At 40.7% G+C, this 24,457-nt stretch overlaps 1 protein-coding gene across 2 annotated transcripts in view; it reads right to left on the reverse strand.

Annotated features, from left to right (window-relative positions):
- Positions 1 to 16,988: 16,988 nt before the first annotated feature.
- LOC140463908 (bMERB domain-containing protein 1-like) overlaps positions 16,989 to 24,457 on the reverse strand; it is a 73,620-nt gene continuing 66,151 nt past the window's right edge. For both annotated transcript variants that reach the window (XM_072558377.1, XM_072558376.1), the window contains one exon: positions 16,989 to 24,307. In XM_072558377.1, coding sequence (XP_072414478.1) covers positions 24,172 to 24,307 — 136 coding nt within the window. In that variant the 3' untranslated portion in view covers positions 16,989 to 24,171. The remainder of the gene's footprint in view (positions 24,308 to 24,457) is intronic.

The raw sequence follows: 24,457 nt of genomic DNA on the forward strand, positions 1-24,457 counted from the left end.
TAACTCACCACCCTCTTCATCACAAAAAGGCCTTTTGTGTAGGTAGCTGGAGTAAAGCTGGAACTGCTGGTTGCACGAGTTTAGCAGTCCGATTCAGATTCCATTGTAAGGGACATTAATATACCAGGGCATATGGTTTCTGCAACTATTATAGTGCCCACCTCGATGTGAGGGAGTTTCTTTTAATTAATGTTATTCATGCGCTATTGGAATTCTACTCGATAACATTTTACCTGGGTGTATCTTTATTCAGGTATCCGGAATGTGAAATTTTGCTTCTTCCTTTGAACTTTCTGCCTCTTGATCTTCTTTTCTGGGAATTGTTTGGACTGTAGTTAGCAAAACCACAACGTCTGGCATTAACACAAGTTGGAGAAAGTGAGGACTGCAGATGCTGGAGATCAGAGCTGAAAAATGTATTGCTGGAAAAGCGCAGCAGGTCAGGCATCATCCAAGGAGCAGGAGAATCGACGTTTCGGGCATAAGCCCTTTTCCAGGAATGAGGAAGGTGTGCCAAGCAGGCTAAGATAAAAGGTAGGGAGGAGGGACTTGGGGGAGGGACGTTGGGAATGCGATAGATGGAAGGAGGCTAAGGTGAGGGTGATAGGCCGGAGAGGGAGTGGGGTTGGAGAGGTCGGGAAGAAGATTGCAGGTCAAGAAGGCGGTGCTGAGTTTGAGGGTTGGGACTGAGATAAGATGGGGGGATGGGAAATGAGGAAGCTGGAGAAATCTGCATTCATCCCTTCTGGTTGGAGGGTTCCTAGGTGGAAGATGAGGCACTCTTCCTCCAGACATTGTGTTGCCATGCTCTGGCGATGGAGGAAGCCAAGGACCTGCATCTCCTTGGCGGAGTGGGAGGGGGAATTAAAGTGTTCAGCCACGGGGCGGTTGGATTGGTTGGTGTGGGTGTCCCAGAGGTGTTCTCTGAAACGTTCCGCAAGTAGAGGAGGCTATATCAGGTGCAGCGGATGCAGTAAATGATGTGTGCGGAGGTGCAGGTGAACTTATGACGGATATGGAAGGATCCCTTGGGGCCTTGGAGGGAAGTGAGGGGGGAGGTGTGGGTGCAGGTTTTGCATTTCTTGCGGTTGAAGGGGAAGGTGCCGGGAGTGGAGATTGGGTTGGTGGGGAGTGTGGACCTGATGAGGGATTCGCGGAGGGAGTGGTCTTTCCGGAATGCTGATAGGGGAGGGGAGGGAAATATATCCTTGGTGGTGGGGTCTGTCTGGAAGTGGCGGAAATGACAAAGGATGATATAATGTATCTGGAGGTTGGTGGGGTGGTAGGTGAGGACCAATGGGGTTCAAGAGCAGAGGAGCGGGAAGTGGAGGAGATGTGTTGGAGAGCATCGTCAACCACGTCTGAGGGGAAATTGCGGTCTTTGAAGAAGGAGGCCATCTGGGCTGTTTGGTATTGGAATTGGTCCTCCGGGGAGCAGATGCGGCGCAGGTAAAGGAATTGGGAATATGGGAAGCATTTTTACAAGGGGCAGGGTGGGAGGAGCTGTAATCTAGGTAGCTGTGGGAGTCGGTCGGTTTATAGTAAATGTCCGTGTTGAGTCAGTTGCCCGAGATAGAAATGAAGAGGTCTAGGAAGGGGAGGGAGGAGTCTGAGATGGTCCAGGTAAATTTGAGGTCGGGGTGGAGGGTGTTAGTAAAGTGGATAAACTGTTCAACCTCCTTGTGGGAGCACGAGGTAGCGCTGATACAGTCATCGATGTAGCGGAGGAAAAGGTGGGGGGTGGTGCCAGTGTAGCTGCGGAAGACGGACTGTTCCACATATCCAACAAAGTTCCACATATCCATGCGGGTGCCCATGGCTACTCCTTTGGTTTGGAGGAAGTGGGAAGATTGGAAAGAGGAGTGGTTCAGAGTGAAGACCAGTTCAGTCAGTCGAAGGAGGGTGTCAGTGGAAGGGTACTGGTTTGTTCAGCAGGAAAGGAAGAAGTGGATGGCTTTGAGGCCTTCGTGATGGGGGATGTCCATGGTGAAGATAAGGCGTTGGGGGCCAGGAAGCGAAAATCATGCAGGAGGTGGAGAGAGTGGGTGGTGTCCCGAACGTGGGTGGGGAGTTCTTGGACTAAGGGGGACAGGACCGTGTCAAGGTATGCAGAGATGAGTTTGGTGGGGCAGGAGCAGGCTGAGACAATGGGTCAGCCGGGGCAGTAAGGTTTGTGGATTTTGGGCAGGAGGTAGAAACGGGCAGTGCGGGGTTGTGGGACTATAAGGTTGGAGGCGTGGATGGGATGATACATCGTATCATCCTTTGTTATTTCCACCACCTCCAAACAGACCCCACCACCAAGGATATATTTCCCTCCCCTCCCCTATCAGCGTTCTGGAAAGACCACTCCCTCCGCAACTCCCTCGTCAGGTCCACACCCCCCACCAACCCAACCTCCACTCCCGGCACCTTCCCCTGCAACTGCAAGAAATGCAAAACTTGCGCCTACACCTCCCCCTTCACTTCCCTCCAAGGCCCCAAGGGATCCTTCCATATCCGTCACAAATTCTCCTGCACCTCCCCACACATCATTTACTGCATCTGCTGCACCCGATGTGGCCTCTTCTACATTGGGGAGACAGGCCGCCTACTTGCGGAACATTTCAGAGAACACCTCTGGGACACCCGCACCAACCAACCCAACCGCCCGTGGCTGAACACTTTAACTCCCCCCCCCACTCCACCAAGGACATGCAGGCCCTTGGCCGCCTCCATCGCCAGGCCATGGCAACACGACGTCTGGAGGAAGAGCGCCTCATCTTCCGCCTAGGAACCCTCCAACCACAAGGGATTAATGCAGATTTCTCCAGCTTCCTCATTTCCCATCCCCCCATCTTATCGCAGTCCCAACCCTCAAACTCAGCACCGCCTTCTTGACCTGCAATCTTCTTCCCGACCTCTCCGCCCCACCCCCACTCCAGCCTATCACCCTCACCTTAACCTCCTTCCACCTATCGCATTCCCAACGTCCCTCCCCCAAGTCCCTCCTCCCTACTTTTTATCTTAGCCTGCTTGGCAAACCTTCCTCATTCCTGAAGAAGGGCTTATGCCCGAAACGTCGATTCTCCTGCTCCTTGGATGCTGCTGACCTGCTGCGCTTTTCCAGCAACACATTAACACAAGTTCCCAAATAAATCTCTTTCATCTTCTCCATATAAAATTTGCTAAAGTTTCTTCCTGTGTCTAAACACTGCTCCTCCCATAAATGACTGGAGTTGAATCAGCTCTGTGTTTGCCTTGGCTCAACAAACTCCATCAGGTCTACCAGCATTGTCTGGCTTGCCATTTCTTGTGTGACTCTAGGACAATACAATCCAGCCTGGGTATTCCCAGCAGAGAATATCACAGACTCAACTGCTTCAAAACTTGATCTAATCCAATCAGAACACATCCTTCCTCGTTCCATCATACTTGTTTCCTGACCAAAACCCAACTTTTCCTTTGTATCTTTTTCACAACTCACTTCATTTCATTCTCCCAGCTCTGAGACTCCCTATTCATTCTAATAGTCTTGCCCTGTTTTAGGTTTATGTCACTGATCAATGCAGAGGTGAAGATGCAATGCATTTTCTTGCCAGTGTCAATATTAATATACTATCCACATGTCCAGCATGATAAATGACCAGTCATTTGTTAGAGTAACATCTCTTTGGTTTCCTTTCCTCTTTACAATCAATGCCATTCAAATTTAATTTTAAAAAACAGTATTTAGGCCTTAACACCCATTCTTCTCATCTTTTAGTTACATCAAAATACTAACTTCAATATTGCAAACAAATATATTCTCATAGAATGCTAAAATATTTCTGCTGCTTTGTTGGAGTACATGAACAAAGATGAAAATAAAGTCATGTATGTTTTAAATCAGATGGTCAAGCAGTGAAAGATGGAACTGGAGACTATCTTTATATATTCACAAACTGTTACTTACACAGACGTGTTTCATTTTGTGCACCTTGGGATCTAGCAACCAGTATTTAACCTGTTCATAATGGGAGCTCAAGCGTTAATACTCACCATCTGACTATAGTTAAACTCCTGATTAATACACATTTAACAATGTGTATGTTCAAGTTTAAAAAAAGACTTTAATCCACTAACTTCTTTAATGTATATAAACTAAAAGTTACATATTAGATGACTACCACTCACTGAGTGAGATTTTCTTTGCACACGCATTCTCATGCTCCACACAATTGAATTTATCATTAAAGTTTAAAAAAAGAACTGAATAAAATTGTGTGTATTCTAGACAAATTCTGAATACCACTTCTTATAAATGATATATTTATTATTTTAGTGGATATAAACATTAAATATAGAATCATACATACCTTATTTGCATTTAGATTTTCAAGGCAATATCTTTCTTGTCATTTATATCTAATTCAAATGATCAGTAATTCTGAAATTTAAGTCATGCACTACTGCATTGATCAAGACAAACTTCTGTTTAATCATATAACAGACAAAAGGCTTTGCATTTTAATATAAAATAAGATATTATTATCTGTGCAATGGCTAGCTGCGTAAAGAATGAAGCGCATTCGACTATGACACATGTTCCATTTAGTGCAAATTGGCTATAAGATGATTGATGATTGGTGGATGTTGTTTGGATAATGCAAACTTTCTGCTGAACTGGTATAATGATTTTCTATTAATGATCTTCTACGGTGTGATTTTCTATAGCAGTTTTTCATATTGCAGAGGAACATAACTTGTATTATGGCAGAACAACCTGTACTGGCACTAAAAGGATTAATGTTGGAAATTGCATTAAGCTTTCCTCAATTTTATGATGGAGGCTTCGGTGGGGATAAGGCTGAACATCCCAGGACCTTGTATACAGCAGACCTCCTCATAATCTTAACAATAATCTTAATTAGACTAATGTTACATGTACCTGATTGCTATTATGCAATGAAGTATATCCTGCTTAAACTCAGTGCCTCATTTCATTCAGACTCAAGATAGTTGCAGCAAATCAGCCCAACCTCTACCCACCAGTGGTTGGTATCCCCTAAACTAAATGCAACACGGGATGTCAAAAGTGTGAATTAGAATTCGATTTAGCCACACAGAACAAATTCCAGCAAACACAAGAATTTTCCACTGACATCTTTAAAGCATTTATGATTTTAAGAACTGCTCACATTGCCAGTCAGCGGCTGCAGCGACCAGGAAAAGTGAAACAGCTCACAGAGAAACCAATGCAAAGGAAAATCAGTATTTAATTATAAAAGCATTTTACTTCAGGTTGAACAAGCTGAGGAGGCTAGAAGTAAAGAAAGAAGTACTCACAGCTCACAACAAGCACTGCCACCATAGCCAGCATTGGTACAAGGCACATCTAAGGAAGGGACATCTGGAGCCTAGAAATGATTCAAACTGAGGTTGCGGCACTAGTAACATTGTGAATTCCAGAATTAAGATGACAAGGAGGCAATTTATACTCCTAAACAGACAGAATCTAACAGCAGAAGATAGTAAGATTATTGAGGCTCAGATAGGATCCATTCCTTAATGTGGAGTTCTGGTAGGAAGAATTTATGAAGGGCACAGGCACAAGACTTTATTTGGGAAAGTTGTGGAAGAGAATAATTATTGTTGATTACATTGTGGACGATAGGAAAGTGACCATGTCACCATGAAACTGTGGGAAAACCCCCATTTTGACCTAAATAACACAAAATAAGCCCTGCTCTTCTTAGATATGGAGTTGATATATTGCAGCACTTAAAACTTTAAATTCAAGACAATAATCCTGTTATGCCATTCAGTCTAAAAGCCTTTAAAAGAAGGAATTTGAAACAGCATTGCTATAATGCAGAATTAGAAACGTTCCAGGCAAAGAGAATAAAGAAGCATGTGTACAGGGCAAGATGATATCCTTTAAAGTAAAGAGAATAAAACAGTACTGAGATAGATCCAAAGACTCTCAACCCTCTGATTGAAGAAAGCCTCCACCATCTTAAATGGGAGCCCCTATTCAACTCCTAAATTAGGTCATATAGAAATTGAACTTCCTACACTTTGTGCTAAGTCATGCTTCTTATTTGGTTTGAGGTAGCGTTTTGACAATACTTGCTAGTTTCCGTTAGGAAAAAGAAATGTCTGTAAAGTTTATTTATTTACTATGTAGGTTTATTCTAGTACTGGACAATGTTCTGAGTTGAGCCTTGAGAGTGCCAGTTAACATGATTATTCGGATATCACAACCGCGCTGGCATAATTAATTAATAGCATAACATTCACAACACTGCTCAAACCTCATGAAAATGTGAATCTGATCAATGATTGACACCTTATGCAGTTCATATTGATCCCAAACAGTACTGGTTTTATATGGATCAAGTTAACAGCTACAAGATAATTATCAATCAGATTCATTTGAATGATAGTAGCTAGAATAAATGTTTTATTCCTGTCTGTAATTACAGGAATAAACTCAAGTAACAACTTTAGCGTTTTCATTGAAATTCATATCTTCAGGGGATTTGAAAATTGTCTAATTCGGGAGAACTAAGTGGATTACAATAATTAATGTCATTTCATTAGGATGTCGAACAATAAAATTCTAATTTTGAGACTTGAAAATGTCAACACTATATCCCAAAATTGCTTGCTTTAAGGCAAACAGTAGGAAATGTGAGTTGGACCAGCTTAGGGTTTTGCAGGAGTTGTTTCTATAATGATAAAACTGGATATATGCAAAGGTTTGTAAAGATACTGAACAATATGGATGAACAGAGAGGCAGAAGTGGAAATATCTATGAAATGACTCATATTTTACTGATTCCTTTTGCAATCAAATAATAATTGTGAGGAGAGATATACTATTTTAAATGAAATCACGTTATTGAAATACCAATTTAATCTGACAAAATAAAAGTTAAGAATATTATATGGGAATAGTCAAGATTGACTCTTAAACACAGAAATAGTCCTTCGTGTTGTATATTTATGTAAGTATGGTGGACTATCACTTTAAGAGCCTGTCATGTGACATAGTGGTGGTGTCATTGGCCATTTTGGGCAAGAACTAGTTTAGTCTAACTTTGCCACTGTAGAGTAAACGTCTCCATAATAAGCTGTTGATGCTTCAGCTTCCTGGATTTCTTGGAACAAAGCACTTAGTTCAAATTGTCAATGACTTATACCTGTCCTAAAGTGAAGAGTGGAGTTGTTTGCTGATGGCTCCACAATGTTAAGCTCCATTCACATGCTTTCCAATTTTAAAGCAACCAAAGATGAACTTAGAGCTGCAGGCATTGTTCATGCCTTAAAAATCATTCCCACCTCCTCAAATGCAATAAGGGCTGGCCAACAAACCCTGACCTTGCCAGTGATGCTCTCATCCCATGAAGGAATAAAAAAAAGTCAGGAAATGCCCATCTCAAACAGGAGACAATCCAAACATCTTCCCACAACCATGAATCAAAAGGCAAGGGGTGAAGGGAATGTGGCAGGGAAAGAGAAAGGATCATAGTCTGTGGATTAACTTACTGTTTTAAAGAAAAAGCTAGAGTGTATGGGATAGTGTTGGCTGATCCTAATAACAGGCGGCACTGGCAGGATGGATTGTACAGCATAGTTCTGTGTTGTACACTCCATGAACCATGATTCAATAAACGATCATGAACAAAAATATGCTGGGAATACCATCAGCTTCACGGTCCCCTTCAGGCATCACTTGATTTTGTAATGTCATTTTCTCACCATCATCACATCAATTTCTCAGACATCCATGATTAAAATCTTTGGAGAGCACCATCACTACAAGATCATCAGCATTTCAAGGAGAATGTAACCATTACCACCTTTCTAGGCAACTGGAGAAGGGTGATCAATGCACCATGGCAACATCACTCATGTGGTATGAAGTAAACTACAGGTATCATAAACATTGACAATCCCCAGAAATTGGCAAAATATTACATACTTTAATGGCCCAGATTTTCCAGTCCAGACAGTCAAAAACCAGATGGACGCTTTAAAGATGTGCATTGAGACTTCTCAAAGTACTGACCTCATCGTAATTACCAGCAAAGTTGAAGCTTCCAAAGGGCAAGTTCCAAACACCCAAACTGACCACCATCATACACCTGAATGCATTTCCCCAGCAAGTGACCAACTTTTTCCGCTTACCTGCCAACTTACACTCCCAAACCATCTGGGCATCTGTACCCCACCCATCTGGCACAGGAACCCCATACCCACCTGGCATCTGTTCTTCCCCATTCACTTGTCACCCTAGCACAGTGACTCAGTGGTTATCACTGATGCCTCACGGTGCCAGGGACCTGGGTTCAATTCCAGCCTCAGGCAACTGTCTGTGTGGAGTTTGCACATTCTCCCCGTGTCTGCGTGGGTTTCCTCCGGGTGCTCCAATTTCGTTCCACAGTCCAAAGATGTGCAGTAAAGTTGGATTAGCCATGCTGAATTAACCATGGTGTTCAGGGATGTTTAGGTTAGGTGCATTAGTCAGGGGTAAATGTAATGTAATAGGGGAATGGGCCTGGATGGGAAACTCTTTCAAGGTCGGTGTGGACTTACTGGGCCGAAGTGCCTGTTTCCACACTATAGGGATTGTTTGATTCTATGGTTGCACTGGATGTGTAGAACTGACTGTGGTTCATTTCCTCGACTGCAGTGTTACTGAACCCCTGACTCTGATTGTTGCAAGCTGCTAACTTACCACGTCCAATGACTGGACTGAGGTTCGATGCTGTCTTTGTCAGACACTGGCAGGACTGCCTGAGTGATGACCCTTGGCTTGGCTGAGGACTAAAATCCTTTAGAATTTGACAGATGGTCACTTGCTTGAAGCACATGCAGTGTGTTTGCTGCATAAGATACTGGCACATACAGTAGGAGTGACAATGAAGTAGCACAATGTCACACAGCAACATGTCCATGTCTTGGCTGATCATTGCTAACAACAATGACAGATTGCCCTGACTTTGTATCTGCACTAACAGGCAAGGCAAAACATCTTCTATGAGCCTGTACGTTCTGAATGAGATAGCAAAGCACAAAAAGGCAAAGCAGGGTTGCCGTAAGCATCCAAGGAGGGGTGAAATGAGTGAGCACTAAAACAAGCAAATGAGAGGACCAAAGGTGCGCCCTGCTCTGATGCATAACATTGATGCCTGTCCCTGCATGCAAAGTGACCTGGCAGCAGCATTACAATACAACATTGCAACATTGAAATGTATAGCTATATTCAAAAATGAGTCAGAGATTTGTTATTCATTCACAGGATGAGGGTGTCATGGCTAGGCCAGCATTCATTGCCCATCCCTAGTTGCCCAGAGGGTAATTGAGAGTCAATGACATTGCTGAGGGTTTGGAATGGTGGTTTCCTTGCCTAATGGACATTAGCGAGCCATGGACATGGGTTTTTCCCACAATTGACAATGGTTTTATGGCCATTATTAGACTTTTAATTCCAGATTTTTATTGATTCAAATTTCACTATCTGCTGTGGCAGGATTCAAATTCAGGTCCCCAGAACAATACCTGGGTCTTGAGACAATAGACAATAGACAATAGATGCAGGAGTAGGCCATTCAGCCCTTCGAGCCTGCACCGCCATTCAATATGATCATGGCTGATCATTCCCAATCAGTATCCTGTTCCAGCCTTATCTCCATAACCCTTGACTCCACTATCTTTAAGAGCTCTATCCAATTCTTTCTTAAATAAATCCAGAGACTGGGCCTCCACTGCCCTCTGGGGCAGAGCATTCCACACAGCCACCACTCTCTGGGTGAAGTAGTTTCTCCTCATCTCTGTCCTAAATGGTCTACCCCGTATTTTTAAGTTGTGTCCTCTGGTTCGGCACTCCCCCATCAGCGGAAATATGTTTCCGCCTGCCAGAGTATCCAATCCTTTCATAATCCTATACGTTTCAATCAGATCCCCTCTCAGTCTTCTAAACTCAAGGGTATACAAGCCCAGTCGCTTCAGTCTTTCCGTGTAAGGTTACCAGTCTAGCAATAATACCACTAAACCATCACCTCCCCATATGGATCTGCTATGGTGCTGTAGTGAGGCTGATACCAAATTCTGACGATGGCATGAGCAGGCAGTTGCCCTGAGATATTGAGGTGTGCTGGCTGGGACAGAGATCTGGAGGATCAAGCTGCAAGCTCAAGATGCCAGGTACCCATTCTTGACTTTGTGTGGGGAAGTTTAGCCATCTCCCCTCTCTCCACTGGATGGGAGAATCACAAATGCATATAAATGAGGGAAGAATAGGTAATAATGAGATGTCAATGTATACAAATAGGACCCTCACTGCTCACTTTTGATGTTGTCTTGCCATTCAAACCCTGGGTGCAGAATCAGGCATGTTTCTCTCAATATCAAGAGTCTGATTTCACTGCTCTTACCATATTTTGCCATCTGACTATTCATTGTCCACATTGTTTAGAGGCTGGGAAACTTGCACCCTTAGTTTTCAATTTTCACTTTTATGCAATTATCCCACCTTACCAATGTCTACTTGGATACAAGTCAGTCATGGGACAGCAACCAAGACACATTCCATTGTGGACAGACATTATTACTTACTCAGCCTTACAGCTTCTTCCACCTCCAGTCTCTTCCTCCCTCCTTCCTTATAAATGTTATCAATACATAGGCTCAGTCAAAATGTAGCCATCACCTTGTTGCTTTTTAACCTTAAATAAAGACATTGACAAGAATGCCAATGTATTCAATATGAAAAGACAAAAATAGAATTTTCAGTAATGCAAGGAGTTAAGAACGTGTAAACTAGATAGTTTGGGTGAGGGATATGATAAATTAAAGGGCATGGACTAAGCAAAAGAGCAAAGTAGCTCTAAAGGCATTGAAATTCAGACTTTGGCAGGAAGACTGTACAGTCCTCACAGTACACCCACAGATAAGGTTATAGGTTGCAAAAATAATAAAAAGACATGACTAAGAGCCCTGTTTCTGAATGCACCGAACATTCATAATCAATGCTCCTTCTAAGCTAGTCATGCAGCCGCTCGAAGAGTCTACACACATTGATCATGGTCTGGACTCACTGGCTTCTGATTCTGTAGTCATCGCTGCACACACACTGTGGAGCTCTGTGCAGCTGCAGGAAACTGTGGAGAAAATGTAATCCAGGACAAAATGGAGTAATTGTCACCTCAGTGGAAATAAATACGTGTGAACTGATGATCATTAAAGAGACGTGGCTGAAAGAAGACAAAGGTTGGGTTCTGAATATTCAAGGGATAGTTTGGAAACATAAGAAATTAGGAAAAGCAGGCAGAGGACCTCTGTTAATTATAGATGACAGTGAGGGATGCCTTGACTTCTCAAGATCAAGAGTTAGTTTGGGTAGAGACAAAGAATAGCAAAGGGAAGAAGTCGCTTTTAGGAGTAGTTTGTAATTCCCCTATCGGTAACTACCACGTAGGACAGAGTATACAGGAAGAAATAAAAGGGATGGTGAGACCAATATGATAATCATGAGTGATTTTAATCTACATATAGATTGAATTAACTGCTTTGATAATTGTAGCTTGAAAGATGAGTTTGTAAAGTGTTTTTTGAGTCAGTTTCTTGGAGCAGTATGTTCTTGAGTCAAACAGAAAATACATAATTTGAGAACTGATAATGAGTATGAGGTGGGGATAATTAATTGCTTCAAAGTGAAGGTACCTATCAGCACAGTGAAATGCATTTAAGAGATATTTCAAAACACTCAGCAAAAATACATTCCTGTTGAGAAAGACTCGAGGAGAAGGCTGCATCACTTGTAGTTAACTAAGGAAATCAAAAATAGTATCAAATTGAAACAAAAATTATGTGACTTAGAAAGACTAAAGACAAGTCAGAACACAAGGCAGAACATAGAAACCAGTAAAAAATGACTAAATAAAAGGGAGAAATTAGAATATAAACATAAATGTAGAACAGACAGGAGGCTGGAAGAACACAGCAAGCCAGGCAGCATCAGGAGGTGGAGGAGTCAACACTCTGGTGTAACCCTTGTTCAGGCATGGGGGTGGGTGTAAGGGGAGCTTCAGATAAATGGGGGGGTGGGGGGGGGGGGTGGGGGTGCAGGATGGTGAGGTGGGGATAGTTGAAGACAGGTAGAGATTAGATTAGATTACTTACAGTGTGGAAACAGGCCCTTCGGCCCAACAAGTCCACACCGCCCCGCTGAAGCGCAACCCACCCATATCCCTACATTTACCCCTTACCTAACACTACGGGCAATTTAGCATGGCCAATTCACCTGACCTGCACATCTTTGGACGGGAGGAACCCGGAGCAGCTGGAGGAAACCCACGCAGACACGGGTGAACGTGCAAACTCCACACAGTTAGTCGCCTGAGGCGGGAATTGAACTCGGATCTCTGGCGCTGTGAGGCAGCAGTGCTAACCACTGTGCCACCCTAAAGGTTATGACCTGGCTGTGTTGGGTGATGGGAGGAACGAATCCAGTAGGTGGCTAAGAGGAATGGAATAGATGGGAGGGGAGGGGCTGTGAAGGGAGCGAATTTGAAATTGGAGAACTCAATGTTGAGTCCTCCAGGCTGTAGGCTGCCCAAGGGGAAGATGTGGTGCTCTTCCTCCAATTTGCAGTTTGATCCATTGTGGCAATGGAGGAGGCCAAGAATGGTCATGTCAGAAAGGGAACTATACCTCCTCCCACCCAGTATCCTACATGAATTCCATCCCACTCTCCCAATTCCTCTGCCTCCACTACATCTGTTTGGACGAGGAGGCATTCCACTCCCAAGCATCCCAGTATCCCAAGCATGTGCCCTCTACATGTCTTCACCTATCCCCATCTCACCACCCTCCCTCCCCACCCTCTTTACCTGCAAGTCCCCCACACCCACCCTCAGTCCTGAAGAAGGATTACACCTGAAACATCGACTTCCCCATCTCCTGCTGCTGTCTGACTTGCTGTATTCTCCCAGCCCCCTGCTTGTCTACCTTGGATTCCACCATCTGCAGTTTTCTTTTGTCTCTAATCAAGTTATAAACATAAAAGCAGATGGTCAGAGTTCCTACTGATATTTAAAAATAAGAGTAACTAAGTGTTGGTGCTGTACAGAAAATTCAGGGAATTAATAAAGGCAAATAATGAAATGGTAGATGCATTGAACACTTTTCTTTTGTCAAGGTTTTCATTGTGAAAATACAAAAACATCACAGTAAAAACTGTGCTTCAAGAGCTTAATGGAAGGGAGGAACTCAATCAATTACCAGGAAAAGATACTGAGAAAGTCTTTATACCTTTAATCTTTAAATCTTTAGGCTGACAAATTCATTGGGCCAGGTGGCTCACATCCTAGGGTTTAGATTGGATTAGATTCCCTATAGTGTGGAAACAGGCCCTTTGGCCCAACATGTCCACACCGACCTGAGAAAGTAGATGTTTTGTTTTAATTCTCCAAAATTCCTTAGATTTCCTACTTCACAAATAGATTCTAGAAAAGACCCATCAGATTGGAAAACAGCAACTGTAACTTTTCTATTCGTCAAAGAATGAAAACAGAAAGTGGGAAACTACAAATCCACCAACCTAATAGCTGTCATAGGGAAAAATGTTCTAATTTATTATTAAGGAGGTTATAGCAAGGCATTAGCAAAATTTCTGCAATCAAGCAGAGTCAATGTAGTTTTGAGAAAATGAAACTATGTTTAACTAATTTATTAGAATTTTTTAAGGAAGTAACAAGCAACATGGATAAAGGGAAACCTGCAGATATGGTCGGATTTCCATAAGCATTTGACAAGATGCCAATTAAATGTTATGGTGCAGAATAGCACATGGTGTAGAGATAATAATACTAATTTGGATAGAAAATTGGTTAGCTAGCAGGAAACAGAGTGAACTGATAACTGAGTCATTTTCAGATTGCCAAGTGGAGTATCATAGTGATCTTTGCTGGGATCTCAACCACTTACAATCTATATCAATGGCTTAGATGAAGGGATCAAATACATGTTTTTAAAGTCACTGATGACACAAAGGTAAGTAGGAGAATAATTTGCAAAGAGGGGATAGGAGTCTGATAAGGAATCCAGGTAGGTTAAGTGAGCAGGAGCAGATGGAATATATTGTGAAAAAATGTGAACCTGTTCATTTTGGTAGGAAGAATAGAAAAGCAGAACACCACCTAAATGGAGAGTGACTGCAGAATGTTGGGTACAGAGGGATCTGGGTGTCCTGGTGCATGAATCACAACAAATTAGCATGTAGCTGCAGCAAGTGATTAGCAAGGCCAATGGAATGTGGCCATTTATTTCAAGGGTCCTGACTTTAAAAGTAAAGACATTTGCCTGAGGGGGCTTGACAGATGTTTCCAATTAGAGATGGGGCTAGAACTAGGTAAACAGATTAAAAATAATTTTCAATTTAAAGTTTTCTCTCAGATGGACTAGTCTGTGAAATTCTCTTCCCAAGAGAGCACAGAAGGCTGTGTCCTTGCATATATTTAATGTTGAGCTGAAAGATATTTGACTGACAAGGGTGTTGAATGGGTTAATGGGGGGAAAGGAGAGACCACAATTAGATCAGACAATATGTCACCAAATGAAGAAGCAGATTCAAAGGGCCAACTGTCCCACTTTTGCTCCCAATTTATATCTTTCTGTATATGTGACCTTTTACCAAAGCTATTTTGTTTGGACAAACTACATTTAATTTTATAGAAATGACCACAGCCAAATAAGTTACAAGCAAGCATTGCATTAGTTTTTACCTTCATTAGATCAAAAGAAACTTCAATTTTAAATCTAACTGCGTACAATCTCTGACACATCTAGTGAACACAATAATAAAACCTTATTTTGTATAATCATTGAAAAGAAAAATCTTTCCTTAGATCTGGTTTGAATAAAAATACTTCCACTTAAATTTGATGCTGGTTTATTGAGCTCCTTAACTCCTCATTAATAATGCATTTTTCTCCCTCCTATGCACATTCCTCCTTGAGGGAATCAATTCTCTCTGTAGGCCTTTTTACATCTCTCATCAAAGCAGACATTTTGTTTCTGAGGGTACTGCTTCTTTCTTCAATTTGTTCACAGAACATATGGCTAATGATCAGTTCTATAACATGCGTTCTGCTGTTGAATATAACTCTCAAAGATTCATGTAACTTATAAAACTAAAAATAACAGTCACTATGTATCCTTTGTACACTACATACTGAATCATGTATAGCCTACTATCTTATTAAATCCTCCTGTATGACAGGGCTTGTTATATGCTCTTCAAGTATTCTCCATCTATTGATAAACATAAGGTGCCTCAACAAAGAACTGCAATAATGGTGAAGTTACTTTTAAATCTTTTGTTAAAAATCACACAACACCAGGTTATAGTCCAACAGGTTTAATTGGAAGCGCTAGCTTTTGGAGCACCGTTCCTTCATCAGGTGGTTGTGGAGCAGCGCTCCGAAAGCTAGTGCTTCCAATTAAACCTATTGGACTGGTGTTGTGTGATTCTTAACTTTGTCCACCCCAGTGTAACACCGGCATCTGCAAATCACAATTAAATCTTTTCCAAATTTTCAGCTGATGCTGAGCAAACAGTTGACAGTTTTTTTTCTTTTCAATGATTATACAAAGTAAGGTTTTGGTATTGTATTCACTAGATGTGTCAGAGATTGTACACAGTTAGATTTAAGATCGAAGTTTCTTTTGATCTAATGAAGGTAAAACCTAATGCAGGATGCACAAGCAATATAGAACCACATGATAAAAGGAAAATTTGGCAATTTTTTTCAGATATCCTAACTGAAATGCAGTTTTGCTCTCTAGAGATAAGTTGAAATTTACCTCAACTTACATTGTTTTCAGCCAAAACTTCCACTTCCTGGCTTTTGAAGCAAAATCATAAAATCTGTTTTTAAGGAAAGCGATAAAATTAAAACTTCAAATCTTGAAACACACAACACATTCAGGACCATTTCATCATAACTTTGGATGTTCTCTGACTAAATTGAATTCAATTATTCATTCCCAATTGTTTATTCATTCCTAATTATTTATTCCCAAACATTTAGACAAAAAGAAAATAATGTTGTAGTCGTGTTCCCCGCAGGAAATATGTCTTTTTAGGAAATTTGCAAACATTTGATTGTCTATTAGAAGAGAACAGGGCAGGTGAGCTAATTTTGGATTGCTGTAGCAAAGAGTTAGCATGAATGTGATGGCCATAATGTCCGCCTTCTATGCTATAGCAATTGACAATTGAAAATATATACTATGCTGTAATTTCACCTGTTTATTGTTTAGTCTGGAAAATGAGTCAGTCACCAATTAAGGAATTTCAATAAAACCAAATTTACCAAGTTTTCACTCATTAGTTTACACTTCCTGATATGTCTCCCCATACAGACAAAACTACTTATTACATATTTATCTGAGAGGTATCTCAGCAAAGACTAATGAATTTCTCCACTGACAAGGCACTCTTTTAGTATTCCAGTGAGGATAACAAAAATTGAATTGCATGTTTAGATGGAATCCCATCTTCTACAAAACTAAACACAATTCTCATTAAGAAAGCAAGTTGGTCAATGTCCAAAGAGCTGTTTGGTTTGTGCAGATGGTCAGATTGGTTTCAGTCTCCTCTTATCACGATGTTACCACCCCCAAAGCAGTTTGGAAAAGCATTTCAAACTGGTAGCAAAGCTGATATTTTGCAGACTCCTGATTATAGTTCAATTCCATTTTCTTACTGCAGATTCCAAGATGACTTTGCCCCAGAAAGCACAAGATGACCTATTCCTTCTGCAACCATTTTCTTTCCCCAAAAAATTTGGGTTTTTGTCCCCAGCTATCCTAAACTCATCTCAGAGGATACAGACAGGAAGGTGAAAAGGTAGAAAACTATCCGTATACACTGGATTCATTAGCAGGTTTCAGAGATGGTGGGATATTGCACTTACTTTATCAGTTAAATTTTTAAAAAACATTAACGCAGTGCCTATAGTTCAAAACCATTTATTATTACTAGCAGTAAGAATTAACATTAATAGTCAAAGACATAACTACTGTTACATTGTTACTGGAATTACCAAGACAAAAGATAATGGGCTGATTTTCTTGTTTTGCTGTACCTAAAATTTAGTACACACCAGGGACACTGTAATAAGAGAGATGAGGGCAATCATGGCTCTATCACGTCATTTTATTCCTTCAGTGTTAGAAAGGTATTCATTTCATGAGGTATCCAGATGAATGGCCTCTAAACCCAAACTCTACCTAGTCAGGAAAGAATAGAAAGTGAAGACAACAGGATCAAAAATAGGCCCTGGTTTTCTTCCAAGTACAAGGGTTTCTGATGGAAATCTGTTACCATTTTGGACAACAATCAGAAAACCTTGATGACAGTGGCCATTCACAATGTTTCAGGTTTGAAAGATTTTGAACAGCTCTGAATTTCCTCTCCATTACCTTAGCATTGGTCCATATCAGGTACAAGGTCTTGGAGGAATGGCTGGAAATATAAGCCAACTCAGGTTATTACAAATGAAGTATTTTTGAAATGCACTCTACCTTCTGAGCAGCAGGAACATGAGAAACAGAAAAATCAGTTGCCCATAGATCTCCATCTTCATTTTATAAGAGATGTGTAATGGATGTATAAGGGCTAAATTTATCCAATGCAAGAACATTTTAATGTTTTGAACATATTGGTACAAAATGACTGTGTAAAACAATCCCAGTTATAAAATTATGCTGAATTAATGTTGGTGAGTTATTCTTCTTCTCAGTCCTGGGAATTATTATATTCCTTTAATAAAGTGATGATGTGAATGTGCCAGTGTTAGACTGGGGTGGATAAAGTAAAAGATCACACAGCACCAGGTTATAGTCCAACAGGTTTATTTGGAAACATTAGCTTTCAGAGCACTGCTCCTTCATCAGGTAGCTGTGGAGCAGGACATAAGACACAGAATTTTTTTTAGATTAGATTACTTACAGTGTGGAAACAGGCCCTTCGGCCCAACAAGTCCACACCACCCCGCCGAAGCGCAACCCACCCATACCCCTACATCTACCCCTTACCTAACACCACGGGCAATTTAGCATGGCCAATTCACCTGACCTGCACATCTTTGGACTGTGGGAGGAAACCGGAGCACCCGGAGGAAACCCACGCAGACACGGGGAGAACGTGTAAACTCCACACAGAGAGTCGCCTGAGGCGGGTCTCTGGCGCTGTGAGGCAGCAGTGCTAACCACTGTGCCACCGTGCCGCCCACCAGCAATTTCTTAGTGGTCTTAAGATCTTAATGGTCTTCCATCTTTTAAAATGGATTGCAGATTTTGGTTATTATGAAAATCCCCGAACTTCATTTACGTCATATTCTTGACATAATTTAAGGTTTTATTTTAAAAAATGACATCTCAGCTCAGCAATGTATTAAAGGTGTGAGTTTAGAGTCTGTTTGTATTCCAGTCTTGAGTCAGATTGGTTCTATTTCCAAAGTAGGAATTTATAAAATGTTACATGGATTGACTGCCTGCAGATTGTGTGCTTTTTGCACAAAATACAATGTGTCTGCAAATGCAAATTCATCCCATAGACTGTGTGTGTGCGTGCGTGCATGAGAGAGGGAGAGTATGAATGTGTGCATGTGAGTGTGAGTGCATGTGAGAGAGTGTGTGTTTGCTTGTGTGCATGCTTGGTGGAATGTGTGTGTGAGTGTGATAGAGTATAAGGCTGTGAGAGGGTGCGTTCGTGGGTGTTAGTGTGGGGTGTGTATGAGAGAGAGCATGTGTATGAGAGAGGGTCTGCGTGAGTATGTAAGATTGTGTGTGCGTAAAACCTTAAGTTATTTCAAGAATGTGAGTTATCTCAACATTGTGGACCAAAGGGCCTGTTCTGTGCTGTACTTTTCTATGTTCTAAAAGGAGTTCCGGGATTTACATATTAATGAACCAAAACCTGCAACCCGTTCTAAAAGATGAAAGACTTAACAGCAATCTAGGTTTGTTCATTATATTGTTTCAGTTGCATGGCACTGTAATCTTTTGCTATAAATTCTGTGTCTTATGATCCTGCTCCACAGCTACCTGAGCAGAACTCCAAAAACTAGTGTTTCCAAATAAATCTGTTGGACTATAATCTGATGTTGTGTGATTTTTAACTTTAATAAAGTGATAACTTTATTTGTGATTCACTATCAGAAATACTGTGATATACTGTGAGATTTTCAATCTTTTGCCTGAACATCAGTAGCAGCAAGTGCAACAGTAACAACAGGCAATGATGGAAAACAAAATCTAAGCAATATAAGATATATTAAGTTGCAAACAATTTTCAGGCAGTTAAGCAATCTTAGCATTCAGGTAACAAAGGAATAATTACATATTTGTCTTAATGGTTTACAGCATTATGTAATTGCCCTTAGTTGGATCACCACCATGCATATCACTTATAACCATCCAATTATTTCTGCAGATTCAGCATTCCATTTGTGAATAAAAGCAGTTGTGCATTTCAAATAACTCCACACTTGAACTCCTGCAAAATCAAGGCACTATCACATTATAATACTCTGCAGGCAGATTTAAACAATGTACATTATTTCACATACTTAACACTACATTTACACAAAACACCATTGGAATTCACTAGCTATATCTCCTGGACATAGGAAATGTACCATTTTAAACAAGACCAAGCTGCACAGCAGGCATAATAATGTAATGTCTTACAATGTTTTGAACGTTTAAAACACTTCTAAATACAAGATACATTTACTAGAGAATGCAATTGTGCTGATCTGCTTCCGAGTCAGTTTTACTGCATGTCACCTTGAATTACACTCAATATAAGAGAAGAATGCAGTTTGTAGCCTGCAATAGCGATATCTTGTGAAATTGGGAGGAAATGAGGGGTAGAATGTACATCAATCAAAATTTATATACCAATGGAAAAAGTATAAATATAGAAAATAAAACACTTCTTTTACAGTTTGATAAAGTACAACATGACAGAGCCCCCACCCCCCAAAAAAACTGAGCAATAGTGCACGAATCATAATACAAAAATGCATGAAGTATCATGTCATTAAGTGCCTGACAAAATTTAATCTACAACTTGCATGAAAGATAAATTTTGTTTATTGTTATGCACCTTGGGTATTGGACTGAATGGAATAAGTTCAAAAGCACAAGACTGGGTAATCAGACATGGTACATGTTCCACATCAGATACCAATGTGAAGCCAAAAAGTTGTAAAAGTAAATGGCAACCCATTCAGTGAAGTATCTATCCTTCATTGTAGCTATTCATAATAGATTAAATCTTTTGTGTACTTTTTCATGGCAAATTATTGAATGGTTATTGGTTTTGCATCAAGCAATGAAACACGTTATAATAAAAATTAGTTGTTTCAATTTTGAAGTCTGTTGGTAATTCCACAGTGTGACATTAGAGTCGAGAGTGTGATGCTGGAAAAGCAAAGCAGGTCAGGCAGCATCCAAGGAGCAGGACAGTTGACATTCGGGCAAAAGCCCATCATCAGGATCATTCCTGAGGTAGGGCTTTTGCCCGAAACAGTGACTCTCCTGCTCCTAGCATGGTGCCTGATCTGCTGTGCTTTTCCAGCACCACACTCTCGACTCTAATCTCCAGCATCTGCAGTCATTATTTTCACCTAGTCTGAGATATGAGTTTGTTCTCCATCTGTCCTTTTTATTTAACATAAAGTAATTTACCCGATTATGTATCACACAAATTATTCAGGATCAGGGATTGGGAGAGGGTTCAGAGTGTCAAAAATTTGCAGTGTAATACATGTTGGTGCACAATTATCTGGCTTATCAAATTAAACTAATAACCCATCAAACTGTGGTTTTAATACTTAAAGAAAAGAGGCCATTCCCTTAGAACATATAGTGTTGGATAATCATTGTTTGCAAAGATCATGCATCACCAGAATTACCAACATTCATCTCAGAGTTGGTTATGAACCTCTTGCTCAGAGATCACCTACTGAGGTGTGAGCAGATGGAGTAACTAAATTGTTCTTCAAAACAACCAGCACACTTGCATTGAGCCAATATCTTTCTGCTGCGCCCACACTGAAGAGACTATTTAACAACCTCAAAACCATAAAATGTTTTAAATTTGCATTGAGTAGCTTGGATTTGGAATGTTCTGCCTGATAAAGCAGAGGTCAGATTCTAATTAAAGGACACAATATCTCAATAAATAAATGGTAAGCACTCAACCATGTGTGGTATTTATAGTTGCTAATTGCTTTTTAATCTACATTGCTTTTCGGTGTACTTTATTGGGCAGTACCACCGAAACAGATGTATTAAAATATTGCAATGGAAGTGGAGATGACATGGTCTTGAAACATTGGTGAGCACTCTGCATTTCGATCACTTTGCTCAATAGCTTTCAGTTTGCTCTGTTGCTGTAATCTGAATTAAACACAAATATTCCCAAGTGACTCTTAAAAGGAAAATAAGCAGAGATTCTCGAAAGGTATGTATTCGCCACTCACCCTGTTGACCCTCTATTTACCTATTATTTTAATGCAATGAAGCTATTTAAAGTTTGTTAAGAATGTCCATGTGAGGTGCATGGAAAAACGTGAGAGACTATTAGGAGATACCAAATTCTTTTAACCATCCTGGTGATGTTCATCAAAATCATGTGCAAACATGAGCAGGAACAAACACTGTGTGTATGCAACTTATGAATGGTGTATACAGAACTTGATTTGACGCAGGTATAAAGACTATTACACCAAGGTAAATAATAGCAATTACATCCCAGGTCTAAAAGGCTTGGATTTTCACGTACTGGAATGGGGGCATCAGAGTGGTACTCCTTCTTGTCACTTGGACCCAACTATAATCATGCTATATTCTTCCTAGGATGGAGGTCATTAGAAATGCTATAAGACTACAGCATCTAAAAAGCAGGAGGGTACTTAAAGGGGTCAGAAGAATACAGAAGAAGAAATTCATTATCAATTTCAACCAAGTACAAAGTCTAAGAAGGTAGGTGATTGTAGCCCAACAGGGAAGACAAGGCCATTAGTAAACCGTCTCCCAGTAATTTACAATTGTTACTGTGACTACATTAGGTATTGCCCCCTACCCTTCTTCTGAGGGTAACATGGATTATTAATTGGTTAGGAGATAGGAACTATGTAGCAAAGTTAAATAAAGTATACTTTGATTGACAGATTGGGTCAGATGGTGTTCACCACAGGTCTGTATCAGAGACTTAGCTTTTCAGCAGTTACATCAAATTAGAAACTTCTATATTTAAATTTGGAGAGCATGGAGACACAGTAAGTTTCAAAGGGACATAAATAAAGCAAGAATGCAGGGAAATTGTGACAGACAGACTTAACATTGGGAAATACATTAGGAACTATGAAGGAAAAAAGGGATTTGGTCCCTAGGTAGATACTTCACTAAAGGTTAATCTACACACATAAAGAAAAATCATATAAAGTTGAAAGGAATGTTGGTGCTCCTCTGTAAGGGTTTGAAATATGAAATGGAGTAAATTATGTTTCTGTTGGAGCCATGGCCATCTGTAGTACTTTGTATAGTTTTGCAAACCCATACCACAGGAAAGGTCGACTGGGTTATAAGGGATTGACTAGAATGATGACAGGTTTTAAAGGGTTAGAATGTGTAGACAGATTGCATAAGAGTTGCTTTTATCTCTTGGATTCTAGAAGGTTGAGTGATGTAGTTGAGTTGTTTGAATGGTAAGTGATGGAGTAAATACTCTTGTGAAAGAATCCAAACAAAAGGTACCAACATTAACAATGGCTCTCGGTCATTTAGGAGTGAAATCAGGATTGTGTCACAAAGAATTTTAAAACTTTCTCAACCAAAATTTTGTGGATGCTAGGTCATCTGAAATTTCCAAGACAGACTGACAGATTTTTATTAAATAGAACTAGACGGCATTTGTTTAGGGTGAGAGGGGAAAGATATAAAAGGAACCTAAGGGGCATCTTTTTCACACAGAGGGTTGTGTGTGTATGGACTGAACTGTCAGAGGAAGTGATGGAGGCTAGTACGATTATAGTACTTAAAAGGCATCTGGAGGGTATGAGAGAGATATGGGCCGAGTGCTGGCAAATGTGACTAGATTAGATTAGGATATCTGGTCGGCATGGACAGGTTGGACCGAACGGTCTGTCTCCACGCTGCACATCTCGATGATTCAATGACTCTGAGTCTCAAGGGGTAGGGAATAAATGGAAAATGGAGTTGAGATAAAGATCAGCCATAACCTAATTGAATAACAGGACAGTGTACTCCTGTTCCTAGGTCACTGACTGTGAATTCCATAAATACATTACATTGCTACGTGAACAAAGAGACCTTGGAGTGCAGATTCATAACTCCTTGAAAGTAGAGTCGTAGGTAGATAGGATAGCGAAGGTATGCTTTCCTTCATTGGTCAGAATATTGAGTACAGGAGTTGGGAGGTCATGTTGCAGCTGTACAGGACATTGGTTAGGCCACTTCTGGAATATTGTGTGCAATTCTCGTATTCCTATCGGAAGGATGTTGTGAAATTTGAACAGGTTCAGAAAAGATTTATAAGGATGTTACCAGGGTTGGAGGATTTGAGTTATAGGGAGAGGTTTAATAGGCTGGCCTATTTTCCCTGGAGTGTCAGAGGCTGAGGAGTGACCTTATAGAGATTTATAAAATCATGAAGAGCATGGTTAGGTTAGACAGACAATGTTTTTTTCCTGGGGTGGGGGAGTCCAGAACTAGAGGGCATAGGTTTAGGGTGAGACGGGATATTAAGAGACCTGAGGGGCAATTTTTTCATGCAGAGGGTGGTGCGTATATGGAATGAGCTGCCAGAGGAAGTGATGGAGGCCGGTACAATTGCAACATTTAAAGGCATCTGGATGGATATATGAATAGGAAGGGTTTGGAGGGATATGGGCTGGGCACTGGCAAGTGGGTCTAGATTGGGTTGGGATATCTGGTTGGCATGGATGAGTTGGACCTAAGGGTCTGTTTCCATGCTGTATGACTTGAGTAGAATGTAGCTTTACACAAATATCTTTAATTCATCTGTTGCAGAATGAGCTATCACTGAAATATTTTATCCTAAGAACACTGCTGCAGAGATCCAAAATATTCAGGGTTTTCTTAAAACCTTTTGACTTTTACATGATGGAACAGGTAAATCCACAGCATTCCTTCAGCAGGGTCAGCCCAGTCTTCGCCACAAAAGGTGCTGATGTCTGCTGTGCTCTCGATGTCATCTTCCTTTCCTTTATAGCATCTGTGATGAGATAACAACAACATTAGTGATCTGTTGTAACACAGCATTGTATAGCAATGTTCATACACATTGAATTACCTTGTCTTTTTCAAACAAACATATAATGGAGTCTGTTCCAAATAGTCAGAGAAAAGTTCAAATTAAGTCTAA

The sequence above is a fragment of the Chiloscyllium punctatum genome, chromosome 39, assembly GCF_047496795.1.
Source record: "Chiloscyllium punctatum isolate Juve2018m chromosome 39, sChiPun1.3, whole genome shotgun sequence".
In the NCBI taxonomy this organism is placed as follows: domain Eukaryota; kingdom Metazoa; phylum Chordata; class Chondrichthyes; order Orectolobiformes; family Hemiscylliidae; genus Chiloscyllium; species Chiloscyllium punctatum.